Source organism: Cetorhinus maximus, chromosome 17 (assembly GCF_964194155.1).
Source record: "Cetorhinus maximus chromosome 17, sCetMax3.hap1.1, whole genome shotgun sequence".
NCBI lineage: Eukaryota > Metazoa > Chordata > Chondrichthyes > Lamniformes > Cetorhinidae > Cetorhinus > Cetorhinus maximus.
This window is the reverse complement of record NC_135895.1, coordinates 89,790,108-89,811,253: the sequence shown is the minus strand read 5'-3', so window position 1 is coordinate 89,811,253 and position 21,146 is coordinate 89,790,108. Positions and strand designations below refer to the sequence as shown.

The 21,146-nt window shown below is 40.7% G+C and overlaps 1 protein-coding gene across 1 annotated transcript in view; it reads left to right on the top strand.

The window, feature by feature from the left end:
* LOC144692564 (uncharacterized protein C1orf21-like) overlaps nt 1-21,146 on the top strand; it is a 181,804-nt gene that overhangs the window by 136,035 nt on the left and 24,623 nt on the right. The window contains exon 4 of the mRNA XM_078561561.1: nt 16,076-16,152. Within this exon, the coding sequence (XP_078417687.1) occupies nt 16,076-16,152 (77 nt within the window). The remainder of the gene's footprint in view (nt 1-16,075; nt 16,153-21,146) is intronic.

The following is a 21,146-nucleotide window of genomic DNA, read 5'->3' as shown; positions in this document are numbered from 1 at the left end:
CCTGTTTGAAATGCTACACACAGGAGATCGATAAGTAATTATAGTGAGTCAAGATTTTTTAATATTCCATAATTAAATGTTATAGAGAACACACTTGCAGTTACTTGATTTTTTTTCCCCCCAGTTCCCACAAATCATTCAAAATGCATTTTTCCAGTTGAGATGCCAAGTCACTTTTTCTCTCCCAGTTGCAATCATTTTATTTCAGTTTCTAACAGACGGATTTTGGTTGTCGTCAGATCATTCCTACCAGTCGACTTTGTGGCCTGGAAAATTATAAGGACACATCACCAGCCCTCTATTCCACTAATCCATTGCATTATTACTCAGGGCTACTTAATGTGGGTGTAAATGATACGAAAGCTTAATGCATGTCGCATGCAAATCAGCTTATGTGTAATTTAATGTGATCCAATTTGTGCACAGTGCACATATAACATGGGTGTTAAAGGAGCAGCCACACTTCAGCCCTTTCAGAGAGTCCTTTGTTAATGATATTGGGATTTGGACTATATACTAAACCCCAGATTAAGAAAATTCTTGTCGGGGAATAACCTTACTGGCAAAAAACACAATCACTGTTTTAGAATGCAAACTAACAAGTTTTATTGGACAAACAGGCTAATGCTTAACATTCTACCAATCCAGACATGGCAGGATACAGTCTTTCCCATGGATCCCAGGACTTTGAGCCTGGTCTCTTGACACACAGCGTATTTTGAGGCTTTAACTGAATCAACTTAACTTTAACATACATGCAAAACCCCTTTTCAGCTTTAAGACTTCAACTCTAATTTACCAGTCTACCTCAGAGAGCTGAGTGCTCTTGCTGAAAGCCTCTCCCTCCCTCTCTCCTGCTGCTGAGTGCGCTGTGCTAAAAGCAGCTTTCTAACAATGACTGTTCACTTTTCCTTCAGGCAATTACTTCTATCCTAATGCTGTATTCTAATACTGATCTGGATTCTGACGACAATCCCTGGCCTCACTTTGAGATTCTTACAGCAATCCCTAGTCTCAGTTATGGATTCTTACAGCAGCTCCTGGCCTTACTTCTAACTTTCTCTCCCAGCAAGAGCCCCCCTTCACAAGTGTCCTCTGACAATGCTATCTCCCAGCAAGTTTTTTTGCAGGCAGCCTTGCTAATATTCAGCTCATATCTAAACACCTGTGTAAATACAACTAATATTTTTTCCCCAAGTATTTGTAACTGCTGACCAATGGGAAGGGAGCTTATGGATATCCTGCAACAACTTACACCCTATGTTTACAATTCTTGACCAATGGGAGAAGTACTTACGCCATTTAACCTTAACTTGTACACTTTATTTGCAATTCTTGCCCTCATCCCATTCTTCTAGCCAATCGGTGTCCCAGTTTTGGCTTCTGTTTACTGCTAATGCTAGATATACTGGAGCCCATCTGCAAAAGTATCCCAACTACAACCTCAGTTAACCTTTTTTTCTCCTTAAAGCTACGTTACAGCATTTGACACTTAAAGAAATTCCAACTTAAATATTTCTTAACAACATGCCAATAATACATACAAATTAAGGCTTTCCATTACTAAACCTACGTACAGTACAATTTGTTAACTTAAGCCTTTTTAATGATACAAATGTGTCAATGGGTGATGTCTAATAATGGTGAACTCCTTGAATTTTGATTGCTAAAACAATAATTGTCAGTGTTTCTGACAGGAACTAACTTCAATGTCAGCCTAAATTTTATGCTCAAGTGCCTGGAGTGGGGCTTGAACCCACAAAATTTTGTCTTGGTGGTGCATCACAACTCAGCCAAGGCTGACACCTGGGTATAATGTATTTAAAATTTAAAATTCTCACCCTTGTATTCAATCCTTCCATTATTTTCCCAAACCCCAATTAGCTTTGTTAGGCCTTCAGCAATACAACCCTCCAAGATTTTGCACTCCTCCAAGTCTGGCCTCGTAGATATCTCTGATTTCCATTGATCTATTGGTGGTTGTCATACCTTCAACAGCCCAGAACCCAAGTTCTAGAACCCCCTCCCTAAACCCCTCTATCTCTCTACTTCACTCTCTTTCTTTTAAGGGACTATTTAAAACCTACCTCTTTGGTTAAGTTTTCAACTAGCAGTCCTAATATGTCTTTGTGTGACTCGGTGTCAAATTTTCTTTGATAACACTCCTATGAGTGCTTGGGTTTGCATATGATATTTTCTGTTTACATTTGGAACTAGTCACAGTTTGCTTTCAGGGTTCAATGTTGTCATCAGAAGTCCTCACTGGAATTAAGGCACAGCTTTCCTGTATGTAATCCTAGCAGATCTGTTGCATTGCTCACAGTGAGTCAGAGAATGTGTTGTTATAGGTGGTTTATATCACCCAATACAAAGTGTATTATTCTGCTTCTCAGTGGGAACTGTGCATAAAATAGCATAACCCTTTTAAGGCCACAAGCTCCAGTTTCTCTGAAGAGGCACTTCTGAGCTCAAGTTGAAGCTCATTCCTGTTTGGTCTCATTCTGGGCCTATCACTTAATTGCATCTATGTGATTTGACAATTGCTTGTTACTCTGTGGTTGCTCCTCAAGGTTTTTTTAAAAATCGCAGGAAAATGGGACCTTACTTTCTCTTGAATACATAATTCAAAGTGTATTTTCCATTTGTAACAAATGTGATGTTTGAAATGTGACTTGTGTGTGGTAGGTACAAAACTTTTTATATACATCATTTTTGAAAACCTATGTCCACATTCTGGTAATCAGTTGCAAACTGTTGAGGTTAGCATTGGTTTGCAATAATGAAATCGTCACCATTACTGTTTTGGAGCTTGAGCATGCATCAATGTAAGGATAGTTTCTGTCTGGACGGTTAGTCACTGTTAGCACACACAATGCCCCCAACAATAAAAGACCATCCCATAATGCTAACGGTTTACGTTTAATAAAAAGGCAAGCAGGTTGCTCCATAGATGACCAAGTTGGTAAGGGCAGTGTCTAACAGAGTTGTACAGACTAGAAAGTCAAGGGAGCAATTTTAAACTAAGTCACCTGCCAGGAAACAGATAGGATTGGATGTATCACTGCTTATACACCCTGCCCGATTTTATTCTCCATTGAATGGAGAATTCCAGCCAGGGCTTCTGATGACAACATTGAGCCCTGAAAGCAAACTGTGACCATTGAATGTTAGGCAGAATGTAAATCCAATATTCAACCTGGTCCCATTCGTTTCCCACCAGGTGAGTTAAGTTAAAATTGCCCCCAAAGGTATTACTCCTACATTATTCATAATCCCACTGGTAGTGGCAAAAGGGGTGGTGGCGGTAATACACTCATTTTCATAGCATTATGAGTAGATTTTTTAAAAATACTGAATAATACATTGCAAGTTAGTAGAATTTTCCATGCAAGATATATATTTTATGCATCATATTAAATGTATATGGTAACTGGAACCAGCTCACCTACCTTATGTTACTTATCTTAATTTGTCTTACTCATATTTTGCCGCCTGTTGCAAAACAAAACTGAGGTGGATTGATCTATTTCCATTCAGTGGTGAATTTTGTTTCTTTTTGAAAAGGCTTCATTTATGTCCAGTTGCCATGCTAACTGAATACCAGTTTCCTGACTTGCTGCTGATAACCTTGTGAATTTAATAAGTGCCTGCCTTAAGCTGGAAGTCAGTCTTGTCTGATAAGCGCTGTCAGTATTTAATTATTACCATTTGAAATGGAATGAGTAAATAACACTCTTTCTGAAAGATTTGATAGTCTGCACATGCACAGAATACCCAATGAAAGTTTAGACTAAAGCGGAGTACTGTGGATGCTGAAAATCTGAAGCAAAAACTGAAAATGCTGGAAAACACTCAGCAGGTCAGGCAGGAAAGAAACGAGTTAACATTTCAGGTTGATGACTTTTCATCAGAAATTGTAAACTATCCACTCCATTTATAAAGTGCAGAAGTTCTTCAAATTCTTTCACTTGCAAGTTATCCAGTCTTTTTGCTAGAATTTTTGTATTCTAATGTTCCCTGTAGTGAATTGTCTTCATATGTACTCATAATTCTGGTACATTAATAAAATGTTTGCAGAGGCAGGATATTTTTTCAGAAAAGCCTTTCTTCCAGCTTCATTGGTACATGAGTTTGCCTGAAAAAAGCTGAAGCTGTTCTTATTGTGATGTTGACTGGGATGAATGCGAGAACTGCATTACGTTCTGTTATATCACAGGATGCTGAGAGCTATAGCCCATGGACAGTGTATGCCCTGTGTGAAAGTAAAGCATGGATCGCTGGCTTGGGCCGAAACAGAGAACAACACCTGAGCTGAAGTTAATGTTTTTACATACTTTAATTGTAGATGATTACTTAAATTTTCATGGTTGATTTTGAGCATTAAACCTTGTCCTTATAGCCAAATAAACCCTAATTGAACAGACTCCAGTATACTAATGGACTGGAGTGGCAAATGTGTGCGTAATTCTAAACAAGTTGCATAGTTTACAAGATTGTGGAGTGGTAAGTATAATTAGTTGTTAATTACTCTTGGTTTATGCTTGAGAATCTATGGTACCCTATTCTCCTGGTCTGTATACTTTTGGGACTCACTGGTTTCTGAACCTCTGGTGACTGTGATCTGTTACCATAAGATGGTAGCCACCCTTATTCCAGCTTTCCTTTGTTACTTTTTATTGCATTCGTAGATAATCCAAACGAAGGCATTTGGTACTTTAATAAGCAAGTTTTCAAAACGCATTGATGGATTTGGAGAATGTTGTCATTGGGGATGAAATTCTTGCTGGGAAAAGTGGGACGGGGACATGGGGAAGAAGGAGGTCAGTCAGAGCCCATCTGGAACAGCAGAAGAATTCTACTCACCTAATTATTGGAAAGAATATACCTGCTCTTTCAATATCATAATGACACAGAGGTGACTACGTATATCGGAAATCTATATTATGATCAAGAAAGGTTAAAGAGCTTTTACTTGATTTCTTTGACAAAGAGGAAACTTTGAAGAGGTATTTGTGGACAAAGTTTATGTGAATAAATTGATCGTTATGGCAAATACCAGCAGCAATTAATGGAATCAGGAGGTTTGGAGTAAATGTAGTGGAGGGTGTGGGGCAGACGAAGTGGAACTATTTTTCTTAATTCCAGATAAGCAGTCAGGGAGGTCATTGTTATACATGAGAAAATTGGATGTATTTCTGGAGGGACAGTTGATTAAGGAATCTGGTAGGAAGGGGCTAATGCTGTTTACTTCCGAAATACGTCTATGCCCTCATGTTCTAATAGTGTTTTTTATTGAAATAATCAAACAGGTACACTGCTTAAATGTGTGTTGGTGGGGGAGAGGTGCGAGCGGTCAAATATCCAATCTAATTATTTCCCTGTTAATGTTAACTGTTAATGCAATTCATAGAATTTTGCAATACAGAAACAAGCCATTCAGTCCAACAGGTGTATGCCAATGTTAATGTTTACACCCCCCTCACAACTTACAATATACCTCAAAGGGCAATGGCAATATAATTATACAAGAGGTGCCAGTACATTTCATATGATTCTATCATTACAGATTCCAGCAACCTTCATTACATTGGATATATGAGTCTTACACATGCTATTGTTTCCTAAATTATAGCCTCACATTACCTGCTGGTGCAGAGTGGCTTCATACCGGTAGTTAAGATATCATCAAGAACTCTGGTGGGGTGTCTTGTTGTTGAAATGATTCCTGACTTCCATTAAAGGCTAAAATACCATTGTTACCTTGAGAAAAAAATGTTAGTAGCTGTTAGCACTTCAGCTATTAATTTTTATTTGCATATATTATTACAATGAATTTATTTCTAGCAAAGATAATTGTTGTGCCTGTTCAACTACTTGTCTTCATCTTCTAACCTGATGGTCAGGAAGTGTCTTGGCCAAGATTCATCAACTTTAAGAAATGTAAGAAATAGTCGTTTCAGTAAACAAAATGCGGTACCCACTCTTAACTGGCATGCTTTCAGTTTTCCTTTGTACCTGGAGTTCATCACTGCTGTGTTATTTTAACAAAGGGTAAGGAAATCAAGAAGAGAGCTGTGGACAACTGATTTGGAATGCCAAGCTCTGCTGTGAAGGCAAGGGGTGGGTGCAGGGTATTAATTTAGACCACCTTAGTCCCCATTTTTCAAGCGCACTACAAAGTCACCTAAGGCATCAAAACAGCGGGCAGGAAGCTTGCGCACACTTCGGCCTGGAAATCTACCGCTCACTATACTAGGTTAGGACAAACAAGAAGCAAGTCTGAAGGAAGTATTATGCCATTTGCAGATGCAGTTAAAGGACCTAACATCTGCTTCAGGTCCCTGCTGCAACCTAAGTTTACTCTGAGGCAGCTGGCGCCAGTGTTGGCTACCTGAGGTAAAATCAACTTTGAGCATTACACAAATAAAAAAAAACCACTTATCACAGTCACCATCCTGATTGGCCCAGCCTTGACACCCAGGCTCCATGACCCTTGTTCAAAGCCCTGACTGCAAATTGCAGCAACTTACCAGTGAGCGAGTGCAGCCCCTGCAGTGGTAGAATGTCGGTTTGTAGCTGCATTTTTCAACACAATCAATTTGCAGGTAGTTGTGAGTAGCTCCCAAACTGAGATCCAGCAAATCCCTTCGGAGGGAGGGAAAAATCAATAAAGGAATAGCCTGGATTGTGTTTTAAATCTTGCCACCTCCTGGAGCTATTGGACAGAGAAAGGTGTATGAAATTGAAGGCAAATTATTGATCTGGCTAGGAGCAGTGGTGTAGTAGTGCTGCCCGAGCACACCGCTGCGCCGCTCCAGCACCTTCTATTTAAAGCAGACCTGTCCAACTCGATGTGGCCCGCCAAACTTGATGGACATTCAAGTGACTTACATTTGAAAAATGTTGTAAAGCTGCTTATCCAATCACAGGCTACTAGCAGCAAATGCAGAGAGACACCAACCTGTGATTGGACAAGCAGCAAAGAGTGGGAAGGTAAGCTTTGAAGGTAAGTTCCAGGGCTCGGGTCATGAGGCAGCGGTGGACCAGGGGATCCCAAGCGGGCCGCGAGGCAGACGGAGCGGGGCCCAGGCAAGCCTGAGCAGGACGTGAAGCAACTGGAGCGGGGCCCATCAGCATCTGAGTGAGTGAGTGACTGGAGACTATGTGAGGGGGTAGGAGAGAGAAAATGTGAGGGGAGAGTGTGTGGAGAGAGTAATTCACATTAATTCCTTGGCTGTGATGGCTGAGGATGTGAGACGCGGTATAGTGTCTGTATTCCCTGCTGGCAGCTTTACATGGAATTTACAGCACAGAAATAGGCCATTTGGCCCACCCCATCTATGTTGGTGTTTATGTTCCATACAAGCCTCCTCCCACCCTTCTTGATCACACTATCAGGGTAACCTTAAGCTTCTTTCTTTCTCATGTGTTTATCAAGTTTCTTGAATGTACCGAGACCAGAATCATAGAATGCTTACAGCACAGGAGGAGGCCATTCAGCACATTGTGTCTGTGTCAGTTCTCCGCAAGAGCAACTCAGCTAGTCCCACTGCTCCACCTTTTCCCTGTAGCCCGTAGAACTTTTTCTCATTAGGTAATTATCCAGTTCCCTTTTGAAAACTGCAATTGAATCTCTCTCTACCAAGCACTCAGGCAATGCATTCCAGATCCAAACCACTTGCCACCTAAAGAGGTTTTTCCTAATGTCGCCTCTGGTTCTTTTGTTAATCACCTTAGGGTTCTCGACCCTCTGCTGATGGAAGTACTACTTCTCCATTTATGCTATCCAGACTCCTCATAATTTTGAAAGTGTGTAATAAATTTCCTCTCAACCTTCTGTTCTCTAAGGTGAACAACCCCAGTTTCGCCAGTCTATATTCACAACTGAAGTCTTTAATCCTCATAAATCTTCTTTCTAAAACCTTCACAGCCTTCCCAATGAGACTGAACCAGTGTTTTATGAAGGTTCATAACTTACTTACTTTTGTATTCTGTGGTCCCATTTATAAAACCTAGGATTCAGTATTATTTATTAACTGCTTTCTCAGCCTGCCCTGCCACCTTCGATGACTTATGCACATATACACCCAGGTCCCTCTGCTCCTGCATTTTCTTCAGAATTGTACCCTTTATTTTTTTGGCTCCTCTCCCCATTCTCCCTACCAAAATATATCACTTCACGCTTCTCTACATTAAATTTCATCTGCCATGTGTCTGCCTATTCCACCAGCCTGTCTACATCGTCTTGAATTCTATCACTATCCTCCTCACAGTTTGCAATACTTCCAAGTCTTGCATCATCTTCAGATTTTGAAATTGTGCCCTGTACGCCCAGGTCTAGGTTATTAATATAAATCAAGAAAAGCCTTTCCCCCTCTATAAACCATCCCCCAGTCAGAAGTAAGTAAAATTTTCTGTAATTCATGTTTTTCATAGGTTTGAATTAAATAATTAAACTGTCACATAATGAAATTCTAACTGTGCTAAAGACGAATGATTCAAAATATCACATGGTTCAAAATAAAGTGCCTACCGGCACTAATATTTTTCACCTAAAAAGCATAGTTGTACTAATGTTTGGGGACTTAAATGATTAATACATAGGAAAACAAATGTAATAGTACGGCATCTCAAAATTTGGCACTACACCACTGGTTAGGAGATGGGCTGAGTGGCAGGAGACAGAAGCAGTAGGGATAAAGGGCAGGTACTCTAATTGGCAGGATGTGACTAGTGGTGTCCTGCAAGGATCTGTGTTGGGCCCTCAATTCAAATATTTATTAACAGTTTGGATAATAGGATAGAGAGCCCCAAAACCAAATTTACCAATGACACAAAGATAGGTGCCATAGATGGAAGCAGAAAATTACAAAGAGGTATTAATTGATTAAGTGAATGGACAGAACTGCAGTAAATGGATTGGTGTGAGTGAGGTCATCCATTTAGGCACAAAAAGGAATAAATCACAGTGCTTTCTAAAGGGTGAAAAGTTAGAAAAAGCAGAGAACCAAAGAGACCTTGGGATGAATAAGGCTAATGGAAAATTGCCTTTATGCCTATAGGACAGGACTGCAAAAGGGTTAGAGGTTATTCTACAGCTATACAAAGCCCCGGTTACACCGCATCTAGAGTACTATGGTCAGTTCTGGGCACCACACCTTATGGAGGACATACTGAGATCTAGAGTGAGTAGAGGGCAGATTTACCAGAATGATACCTGGACTCAAGGGTTCCATTCTGAGGTGAGATTTCAGAAACTAGTGCTGTATTGTCTGGAATTTAGAAGATTGTGGGATCATTTGATCAAGTTTTCAAGATATTTAGGGGAACCGATATGGTAGATAAAGAGAAACTCTCCATTGACTTGGGGAAGACTAAAACTAGAGAGGATAGCCGAAAAGTTAGAGCCAATTCTTTTAGGAATAAAGTTAGGAAATATTTCTATACACAAGTGGTGGTAGAAGGTTGGAAGTCTTTTCTGCAAAAGGCAGTTGATGTTGTGGTAGTTGTTAATTTTAAATCTGAGATTGATACTTTTAACCAGAGATTAAGGGATGTGGGGCTTAGATATGCCAGGATCTCCTTGAATGACAGGCTTGAGGGGCTAAGCAGTCTACTCCACTTCCCACATAAGGGGAAGTTTCGACTTTGCTATTTTACATCAGCAGGTACAGAATGTTGATGTGCAATTACAGTGGTGCAAGGTTTCTGCTATAAGCATGAGGTACCCAGGATGCTAGCATCTCTTGCTTTGCTGCCAAGGTCATAATCCATCTGAGGGGTTGGCATGGCAGCTTTTTTTTTTCTAGTGTTCAGACACTAAACGCTGGAATGGAGCAAAACATCCTTACCCAGTTCACTATTATGTCTAGATTTGGACTTTATTAAGCCTAGGAGCAACAGGCAACAACTGTCAAATGGAATTTCAGTATCCTATCTGTTGAAAGATATAAGCTTCAAAGTAAGCTGATGTAGCTAACAGAGAGATGAAAGATCAGTCTTTCTCACATTCCCAGTGATCTTTACTGCATATCTGTCCTCCTTTATCTGTTTCATAATTGTTGGTTAAAAGGTGATAATGTTTCAGCTCCAGCACCTTGGTCAATGTAAGGTATAAATGAAACATCAGTTAAGAAAAATTGAAATGCAAAATTAATAGAAGTTAGTGTGGTTTCTGTAAAATTTCTGTGTGTCTCTGCATCTCATGTGAAACAGCAACTACTCAGCAGGAAACTGCCAATCAGCCTCCGTGATTGGTCTCAAAGCACCAACTCCCACTCAAATCACTGTAGATGCTCCTGGATGTGTACACACTTTTCTCAACCCACATTTGAGTCAACAGTGCAGCTCAGGAAGTGACTAGTGATGCAAACTGACAATACCCCATAAAAATCAAAGACGCATTTAAATCAAGCTCGGAGATGTGATTCATTTCCTCCTCCCCACCCCCCCAAACTGGAGCTTTACATGGAAAGTGCGGCCTCCGCCTTCCAAAAAATGATGCATGTATTTTGAAAAGCTTTTCTCTGACCTGTTGACTAGCATTCCCTTTTACAATAACAATGCTTTCTCATTTTATCCAAAGCGTTCAACATTCTGAATTGGAAGAGATCCAACTTTTATGTCTTTTGTAGTTGTGCAGCAATGAGTAGCAATTAACACAGGCACCAGCTGTCACACCTCCACATACGTCAGCCTGTTTCCTCATGCCTGTCGTACAGAAGAGTAGGTGGTTTATCATCACAAAAGTTGACCATTCCACACATTGTTCTTTCTGACTGAGATCTCCAAGAATATTATTTTTATTTTGAATCCCATCACTGTATTCATCTTCTAAGTGTTTAATTTCCTCTGCATGCTGTTTATCATGTATTTTTGCTCGTCATGTCACAGCTCAAGAACAACGACATGGAGCTTGTCTCGACCCTGTAGCTGATTGTGACCCAGAACTTCGATATTCCTGAATAATCTTTCCTTCGGTGTCCAGCATTGGCTCCGGTTTCTATCTCCATTGCACTAGTTATTCTGTGAAGAAGCACTGTACTATGATAGAATGTCTGACATAACCAAATATTTGGACAGTAAAACCTGGTTGACAGGTCTGTTGTGTTGCTTATATTAATCCCATGTCTTCTGGATTCTTTTAGTTTGATGCAGCCATGTCAAATTTGTCAGTCTGATTTTTTTTTTAACAACACTATCAGGAACAGCTTAACAATGGATTTGTTATTCTGTTGCAGAACTCCTAGAGTGTTACATGAGGAATCTGCTGCCTTCATTACAGTTTCCTTCTGGAAAGCTAACTAGCCAACTGAAAGCACTTATTAAATTAGTGGGTGTATGTTTTTTCCTTCAGTCAGCCCCTTATTCATGTGTTCTTTTTTAAGAACAACTTTTAGTAATATGTTTCTGACTAAAGCAGCTGTCCTCAATCCATTCAGAGTTGTGTGTATGTTTTGATATTCAAAGGTGTTGCATGGTGTTTTTCCATTTGCAGCGTGCAAAACAATTACCAGTGAACATGTACATTCCTTTAGCTTGCTTTCTTCAAAGACCCCATTTGAATCTTTTCCCAAGTCCAGTCATTGATGGCTCTGACCTACCTGATAAATTTGCATCTTGTTTGGACTTGTGACAAATAAAAGTGTGACTCCACCAGCACTATTTCTTGGCAGCAACATCCTATAAAATGACGGCTTTAGCGCAAAGTCTGGTGACTGTATTGTGATCTGCCAATGCCTTTGTGACACCAAGAGGCAGAATTTTTCCGTTGGCGAGCTGGGGGGCCGGGCCTGCTCGCCGACGCGAAAATGATGCGGGATGATGTCGGGGGGAACCCCCGACGTCATCCCGCCCCATTTAAATATTCAGGAAGGCGGGGGCACAGCGCGATCAGCCAATTGAGGCCATTGACAGGGTAGTTAAATTAATTAAAGGCCCTACCCGTCCAACCTTAAGGTTGGTGGGCAGGCCAGGAGCCCCGGCGGGCTTCTGAAAAAACATGAAACCTCATCCACAGGTGGGATGAGGTTTCATGTCGGTTTTTAAAAAGTTTAATAAAGTTTCTGTGATATTTATTAACATGTCCCATCTCGTGTGACATTGTCACATGAGGGGGACATGTTAATGATTTTATTATTTTTCTATTTTTAAACTTTCAAAAACTTTCAGCGCTCTCCCTGAGGCAGCACTTAGTCTCAGGGAGATGTGCACACTTTCGTGCGAAAGAGCACACTCTGGCAGTTGGGGAATTCCACCCTCCCCCCCACAGGAAGCACACCACACTTCCCATCGGGCGGCCCGCTAGGCGGGCCTTAATTGGTCCGCCCACTTAAAATGGCAGCAGGGCCCGTTTCGGCGGTGGCGATTGGCTGCCCACCTGCCGCCGAGCCGGTGGGGCCCGCCCGCCTGCCCATCAAGGGCAAAATTCTGCCCCATGACTTCTTGCATGAGCTAATTCTTTAAAACAAGCTGAAGTGGAACTTGTTGCAGCAAAAAGCCTGTTTTTCCAAACCCTAACCTTAGAATTTTAAAATTCCACTGCTGCCAGCAAAAAGCATCAATGCTGAGAAAATTCCTGCTTGATGGGAGCATCAGAAAATGGGAATGAGAGGATGCCCACCAACTGATCCAAGTTGAGTCATCTGGTTCCTCATTCCAGTGCTGTGCTCCCTGCTGGCTTCGGAAGCTCAGTGTCTTTTGATTGCTTCAGCTAAGTCGGCATCAGTGGTTCTAGGTGGTTAGGGTACGTAGTTATAAAATTATTCCAGATCTCATTTCTATGCCCTAGATCTACACAAACTATGGCCAACAGGTACCCTATCTCTTCCCTTCATAATGTAAAATAGTTAGATCAGACAGCATTTTCAGGAGTGGAATGTAAGACAAAAGAAAATTACTAGTTAGTAGTAGGTGGAAAACTAGCCCTGGTTCAGTTCAGTAGGATCCAGTAAAGAGATGTGCACCATTAAATTAGAAAACCGATATTATGGGTTTGCATGATACTGCAGTTCGGACAGTAAACTCTCGAAATGCTATCCACTTACAGCTGGTACTTGGTGTTGGTGTGCATTTAGTGCACTTGTGGTGCTGGCATCGGTTTTTCATCTCTTTGTTCATCCGATTGTAAGGAACAAGAATTGATCGACATAATTGAACAGAACAGCTGCTTCCTGATTTAATTATAGAAATACTTTCACCAAAATACCATTGAAATACGTTTTTTTTCCCTGCAGGGGATGGGATAACAGGTAGGTTTCTTTAGTAGCAGCCTTTACTGTGTGAGGTATTGGGGCATTGCAGAATTAAGTAGAATTTGGAATTAATAATTATAGACCCAAGATCTTGGGGTGGTTCCCGGTCTATGCTGACTTAACTCACCTCAGCACAGGAAGCAGGGCAGGCAATTCAATTCTTGAGTACTTTGAACTAGGAAAAAGAAAACAAAAGCCTGAACTCTCATTGCTGTTAGACCTAGAGTGACTCTTATGTGCATTACACGTAGACTGCATCAGGCTTTACTCCGATGCCATGACTCAGAAGGTTATTGGTTCAAATCCCACTTGAGTGACTTGAGCACGTAGTCTAGCCTGACACTCCAGTGCACTGCTGATGGAATGCTGCACCGACGGATGTGCCAGCGCTTGGATGAGATGTTCTGTCAAGTAGATTTAAAAGTCCCCACGTCACCATTTTGAAGAAGAGCTGGGGTGCTCTCCCTGGTGTTCTAGTCAATATTTATTTCCTACCACCATCATAAAAAGAGATTACCTGCTCATTAGCACATGGTGGGTTGTAGGATCTGGTCGTTTGTAAATTGGCTGCAGTGCTTCATATACAACTGTGGCTATAGTTCAAAAAGTACTTCATTGGTTGGAAAGCATTTTGGCACACCATAATATTGTGAAAGGCGTTGTGTAAACGCAAGTTTGTTCTTTTCTTTCCAATTTACATTTTTACTCTTTGCTCAGGTGTATGTTTGAAATAACAGGCCAAGAAATTCCCAGGCCTGAATCAGGTGCAATCACAGTGAAATGATGGCATTCTTATCAGAATTTGGGGCTGAACCCATTTCTACTAGGTCTCTTGACCCTTCATTGACCTGAACATTAACTTTCTTTCTCTCCACAGATACTGCTTGACCTGCTGAGTGTTTCCAGCATTTTCTGTTTTGATTTCATATTTCCAACGCCTGCAGTATTGTGCTTTTATATTTTCATGTAAAAACAAAACCTCTGTCCTCGTACATTGGCTGTAGAGTGCTTTGGGGCATCCTTTCATCATGAAATGTGCTAGATAAATGCATGTCCTTCTTTCCATGTCAGTTGTCTTATATCAGTTCATATATTTAGGTGAAAGAATTTGCTTTTATACAATACCTTGCATGATATCAGGACATCCCAAAATGCTTTACAGCCAATAAAGTTATTTTGAAGTGTAGCCACTTTTAATGTAAAAAATGTGCCAGACAAATTTTGCACAAGGTCCCACAAACAGCAACGTGACAGTGACTAAATAATCTTTTTTTGCGATGTTGGTTGAGGGATGAATATTAGACAGGAGACTGGGTCGAACTTAACCTGCTCTTCCCTGTATTAGTGTCAAGGGATATTTTACGTCTGCTTGAGAGAGCAGATGGGGCTTGGCTTGTTTTACAACTCTGTTGAAAGATTGGAATCCTTTCTTTTCCTCATGTGTAACTAAACCATTTTCTGCCACCTACTTCTTTCCAAGGCACCTGAATTGACATTATCCACAGAATACAAGTGCCAAATAATCTTGCTAAAGGCAAAACATTCAAAATCACAAAGGAAGTTAAAGGATTACCTTTCTCACTCCTTCAGCACTGCGCTGGGGTGCCAACCTGGATGTTGCATTCCAGAATTGGAGTTGAACTCATAGCCTTCTGACTCAGAGACAAGGAATAGCTACATGATCCTCAAAGCATCTGATTGGAATAGCTGGGGCAACAAACTGAACTGTTATTAGCTTGCCAGAATGACTTGTATTTTGATGAATAGCCACTGAACCAAAGCCATATTTTCAGCTGTGTGCTACAGAATTAGTTAAACTGCAATGTATTTTCATTTCATGAAAACAAAATATGCCTCTCGTAGAGTTTGCACATGTTCATTGTGAGATATCGCATTTGTGTCCACCAGGAGCTCAGTTGAGGCTGCTCAGTCTCATTGTAGTTAAGACTTTTGTAGGTGTCAAAGAGTGGTGCCTTTGTCCTAAATTTGGGTTGCTTTTAAACCCAGGTCCCAGAGGTGAAAGGTCAATGTATTAATGTAATGTTATCCAGTCCCTTTTATTTTTACTGTTTATCCAGAAGTAGTTGGATCCAACCAGCAGCATTGTACTGTAGGTTTTCTTATGTTGATAGTGTGGCATGTACTAAGTTGGTGGTAAGTGTTTCATGGATATTTTTAGGCAGCAACCTTAAAACGTTTAACTATTGATGAGAAAAAAATTGCTATTTAATTACCTTGCACACAATCTGCTGATCTGCTTATTATCATAGCTGTATCTGTGATGCTGCACCTTGCCTGGTGGTTATGAACCTGTAAATTTCATAATGGGATGAATTATCTAAATGTACTGATGTTACAGTATTGAGCCTCCATATTGATTGCTTACATTGTAGTGTCAAATAGTGATGATGAAACTAATATTAGAGATTCATTTGCGCTGGGTGGTTTTCTGCATTGAAAGTGGCTGCCAACTCTTTAATTTGTCAGGATGCACAGTGCTCACAATTAACCTTTTGTCCATTTAACGTGATTTCGGTAGAAAGCTGGTCCCTTTATTTGTTTTGTGATTTTGAATGTTTTGCCTTTGCTATGATTGTTTAGCACCTACATTCTGTTAATAATGTCAATTCAGAAGAGTTGGGGAAGTGTCGGGGAAGAAAATGGTTTAGATACCCAGGCGGAAAAGAAGGGTTTTTAATATTTTACAGGGACAAACATCAAAGGTGGAAGAATGCCCTTTATCCCAAACACTAGAAATGAAGAACAATCGGTTTAAAATGTTGTGTACTCATGGTTGTGTATTGTGGATTTTGTGTTTCCAGGATAGGAGTGCGTTGCCAAATGCTAAAGCTAAACTCAGCAAAGAAGCACCAATACTAACACACACACCTAGAGCAAAGTAAGTAGCATATTTTTAATGCATTTTAACAGCTTTTTCTAAGCTCATAAATTGCTTAATGCTAAGAGGATTATGTGTTTGTATTCCTATGACATAATTTTGAAACTGAAAATTAATTTCCGTTTTAATAATCTTCTGTTATTCAAGTGACTGTTCAATTCAAAATGTTAGTTACTTTCTATTTAACATTGTATTACGTTAAAATGTTAATTAATTTCATGCCTGTATCTTGGGAAAACAAAATATCGGAATCTCAATCTCTGACAATACGTGAGTAAACCAAGAAGGGTATTGAACATAAATTGGTAAAGAAATGCTTGATCTTGTTCAGCTAAATAATGAAAACTAAATAACTATTTTAGTTATTTAAAGAACCTTTTTATTAATGTTTTGTTTGCACTTCAGTCCCAAGCTCCGGATTTACGGGCACCCAGTGCAGAGGGGGGCTGAGAGGGAGGAGGACCTCCTCGTGAACCTGCTCCTGGGCCTGGCGAAGTTGACCATTAACAGGTCCAGGCAGCGGACAATCGAGGGGGTTGTCCAACCCGACTGTCTGCCCCCCTTCCATGGCTACGTTCGCGGCCGGGTATCCCTGGACAAGGGAGCACGCGGTGTCTGCCGGCACCGTCGAGGCCTTTCACGTCCGGGGACTGGACACCGCGGGGATTGGGGTGCTTTATTGACCCTGATAATCACATTTTGATTTGATGTTTGTGAGTTTCCTTTAAACGTTGTCTTTGGTTTTGCAGTTACCCTAAGTTAGGGGCTGCGTTTTGCTTTGTCCCTCGTTTTGTTAATTTAGTTTATTTGGTTGACTCCGAAAGAGTTTTTTTTAAATAATGAAAACTGTTGGGTTTAGTTAACTTCTAAGACCTGAACCAATATGCTTCCTTTGTTTGTGTCTTTTAAAATTTTGTTTACTGAAGTATTGGTGGTTAAAAGCACTGGTTAACCCCTACCCACGTACTGCATTGACAGTCATTGTACATCTCAATTTTTGCTTGGTTTTAAAATACAGATATTGTTGTTACAATAATGTATGGAGTTAATATGCAATACAGTAGTGTATGCAGTTAATGCAGATTTGCCCTACTGTCATGAGCAACTCTCGGTATATTTTCTTTAGGTATTTCACATCAATTATATTCTTAAGAAGTAAACAGAAATAAATGTCTTTCTCTTGGCTACTGTGGTTTAGCTCTGAGCCACCACTGTATTAAACTGTTCCATCTGAACTGCAGCATGATCAGTGCACAAGTTGCATTTGTACCACCCAGAGTTGTTGAAACAACAACTTGCATCTATATTGTGCCTATTGTGTAGTAAAATGTCCCAGGGTGCTTCACAGAATCTTAATCAGACAAGAGTGGATGGGGAGCCAAAGGAGGAGACATTCAGAGGGGGTGACTGAAAGCTTAATCAGAGAGGTGGGTTTTAAGAAGGACCTTCTTGGGATGGTGGGTGTTACTGACAAAGTCGGCATTTAGTGCCCATTGCTAGTTATCCTTCAGAAGACGATGGCCTTGAACCGTGGGCAACATGTGATGAAGGTAATCCTACAGAGCTGTTAGATGGGGAGTTCCTGGATTTTTACCCAGCAACATTGAAGGAACTGCAATATATGTTCAAGTCAGGATGTATGATGATGCAGATTGTAGATATTGTAGAGCATGATGAATCCTGTATTATGCGATTTTGAGTTCTGTGGGGCATTGTTTTATTTATCTAACACTCCTTCCTGAACACACTTTAATATTGCAAATTAAAAATAGTACTTTTATTGCCAGAAGTTTGAGGTGTACTCTGAAAAGTGTTAAGCAGCATAGCCTAGAAGAGTGTTTTCCATAGGGAAAATGGATCATTGAATGAAGAAGGTGCCTTCTTGGAAATTGCAAAAATATTGCTATTGTGCTCATCCATCCATCCATCCATTTTCACACCACTTCTGGTGAGGGTTGCTGTAAACTGAGCAGGGCTGACTAAACTTCCCTTTTCTCAGCCACAGATTCTAGCTCCTCCTGGGGGATTCCCAGGCGTTCCCAGACAAGCTGAGAGATGTAATCCCTCCAGCGAGTCCTAGGTTGGCCTTGAGGTCTCTGCCCAGTGGGCTGTGCCCGGTACAGCTTCAGTGGGAGCCTACCAGGAGGCGTCCTTATCAGATACAATGGAGACTGGCATCAGGCACTGAGGCTGTGATCTACTGAGACTGTCAATCGCGTAATGATCCAGGCATCATGACTGAGTCACCTGGGGAGCAAAATCTTAAGATGGCTTCATCCATCTTGTGGATATGGTGACAATTTAGTGGTACTTGTGGCAGGGAATGAGTTTTTAGTTCAGTATCTGAAAACTAGACATCTTACCTTTGCATAAGAGAATTCAAATTCAATACTTTGGAAACATTACAGGGTTGAATTTGGAGATCTTCCTTACTGGCACAACAGGTTGCAATGTGAATTCGCCCTAGACCATCAGCCCTGGTTAGCTTCAGGATATCTTCCAAAAGCTTTAACAGTTACAGTCACTGAACACAGTGAACAATGTATCAATATTTCATACCAGCTGTGAAGCTAGCAAAGTGAATTCAGTGGTGTTAGTTACAAAGTATGAAGTACATAATCGTTCTCGTCAGTAAACTCACCCGCCTAAATATCACAACTTGCAGCTCGGAATTAGGCATTCATTGCTTTCCATATTCATTCAGAAATATAAGCTTAGGAACTATTTTGCTCCACTCTAAAGATAATGCTGGACAACTGATTTATTTATTGAATCTCTGTGGGAATATATAGGATTCATTAAATTCAGTGATGTTTGTAATGCTGTGACTCAGAATTATTCTAGTATTATGATTGTAATCTTGGAGGGAGTAAAGAGCTCTGAGTTATTAAATGATTACTTATGTTAAAGGGCAACTATTGGCAAACTGGCCCTGATTCTCCCCATCAATTCAGACATTTTATTTTTCACGTGCAGTCTGAGCAGTTTTCTTCAAAAATAATCCTTGCATCACTTAGGAAATAATTTAGTTAATATGGTACCAATATCCCATGGCTTCTTAGATGTAATTCAAAAATACGTGGCTTATTATAAAGTTACATAGGCTGCTCGACACTTTCATTTTGAGCTCAGTTATGTTACGTTTTCAGATCTCGGTGAGGATTCCTGATATCTGTAATCTGTCCATGTTGCGTTTGACCATAGTGACCAGTTTATCTAAGGAAATGCTATTGAAGTCAATAGTGCTATCGACAGTTTGAAAAGGAAAGGAGGACTTGAATTTATGCAGTGCCTTTCATGGTCTCGTAATGTCCCAAAGACCTTTGCAACCACTTAAATATTTTTGAAGTGTTGTCACTAATGCCATAGAGGCAGCCAATTTGCCTATAGCAAACTCCCACAAGCAGCAATGTGATAACAACTAGATAATCTATTTTCATTATATTGGTTGAAAGGTAGATATCAACCAGGACACCAGAGATAATACCCCCTGCTCTTCATTGAAATAAATTCCATGGGATCGTTTACATTAACCGAAGAGAGCAGATGGGAGCTAGCTTAATGTCTCATCTAAAATCAGCACCTCTGACACTGCAGCACTCCCTGGGCTGAATTACCAGCCTAGATTACGTGCTCAAGTCTTTGGAGGGGGTTTTGAACCTACAACCTTCTAATTCAGAGGCAAGAATGTGACCCCTGAGCCACAGCTGACAAGAACAGTTCTCTTAAAAAACATCATTGCTGTACTTGAGCGGTATTGAGACCCATCTGATGAGGTGGCTTATGACTTTCTCCAGAGACAAATGTTGCCACAGAGGGCTAGAGATCATCATTGTTTATGGTTTGACAAGGTTAATCTGTCAACCTTTTTTTTCACTTGTGGACTGAATAGATTTTTCCAAATTGTTGGATCAATTATGACAGGAACATATGCAGACCATGGCTTAAAGGCAATTGAGCAAACTTGATGAGTGGGTTAGTGGATAAAGGGATAGCCAGTACAGACCAGAAGTTTCCAGGTTTGATCCACGATTTGCTGAGTTAGTGAGGCTTAGGTGAGGAAAGGTTTGGGGTACTACAGTTAGCCCCTGTATCCAGGGGCTTTTTATGGGAAGAATTAGCTTGGAATCTTGTTCCAGACCTTATCCAGTGATCCTTCGCATAAAGTGCGAATTTTATTAATGTTGGTTGTAAAGAAGATTGAACCTAGTGCTGAAAGTCTTCATGAAAGAAGAACCATTGGTATTTATTATCTAGGCTTGCAATGGGAGAATGGCTACTTGGAAAAAGAAAGAAAGACTTGCATTTATATAGGGCCTTTCATGACACATGGTGCTCCTAAGCACTTTACAGCCTGTGAAGTATTTTTAAAAGTATAGACACTGTAGTAATGTTGGAAACACAAAGCCGGTTTATGCACAGCAAGCTCCCAGGAATAGCACTGTGCTAATGACCAGAAAATATGCTTTTGTGATGTTTTCTGAGGGACAAAAATTGATCTGGATAACTCCCTTGCTCCTCTTAGAAATAGTACCATGGAATCTTTTATGTCTACCTGAGGGGGAGACAGGACCTCAGTTTAGTGTCTCAGCTGAATGACGGCACCTCAAGACATTGCTTGGAATACTACACTGGAGTGTCAGCCTCGATCTTTGTGCTCAAAGCCTAGAGTGGGACTTGAACCCACAACCTTCTGACTAGGAGGCAACTGAACCTCAGCTGACACCTAGTTACTACACTGTGCCTGGCAGCCTTTGAATCGATGGGACCTCATCTGAAATCCCGTAGCCCCTGCTGGAATGAACTGCACACCCTAAAACCTGATGACAGCCCCATCTCTTGATGGCACACCTCCTGGATAACTGCAAATGTCACCAACCGCAATCTGGTAACTGGTCCGAGTGGTGAAGCCCAAGGTTTCAAATTTCCACGCAAAATCTAGACAGCCCTTAACTGCTTGAGGATGAACCAGGGGAGATGTGGCCACTTGGTCC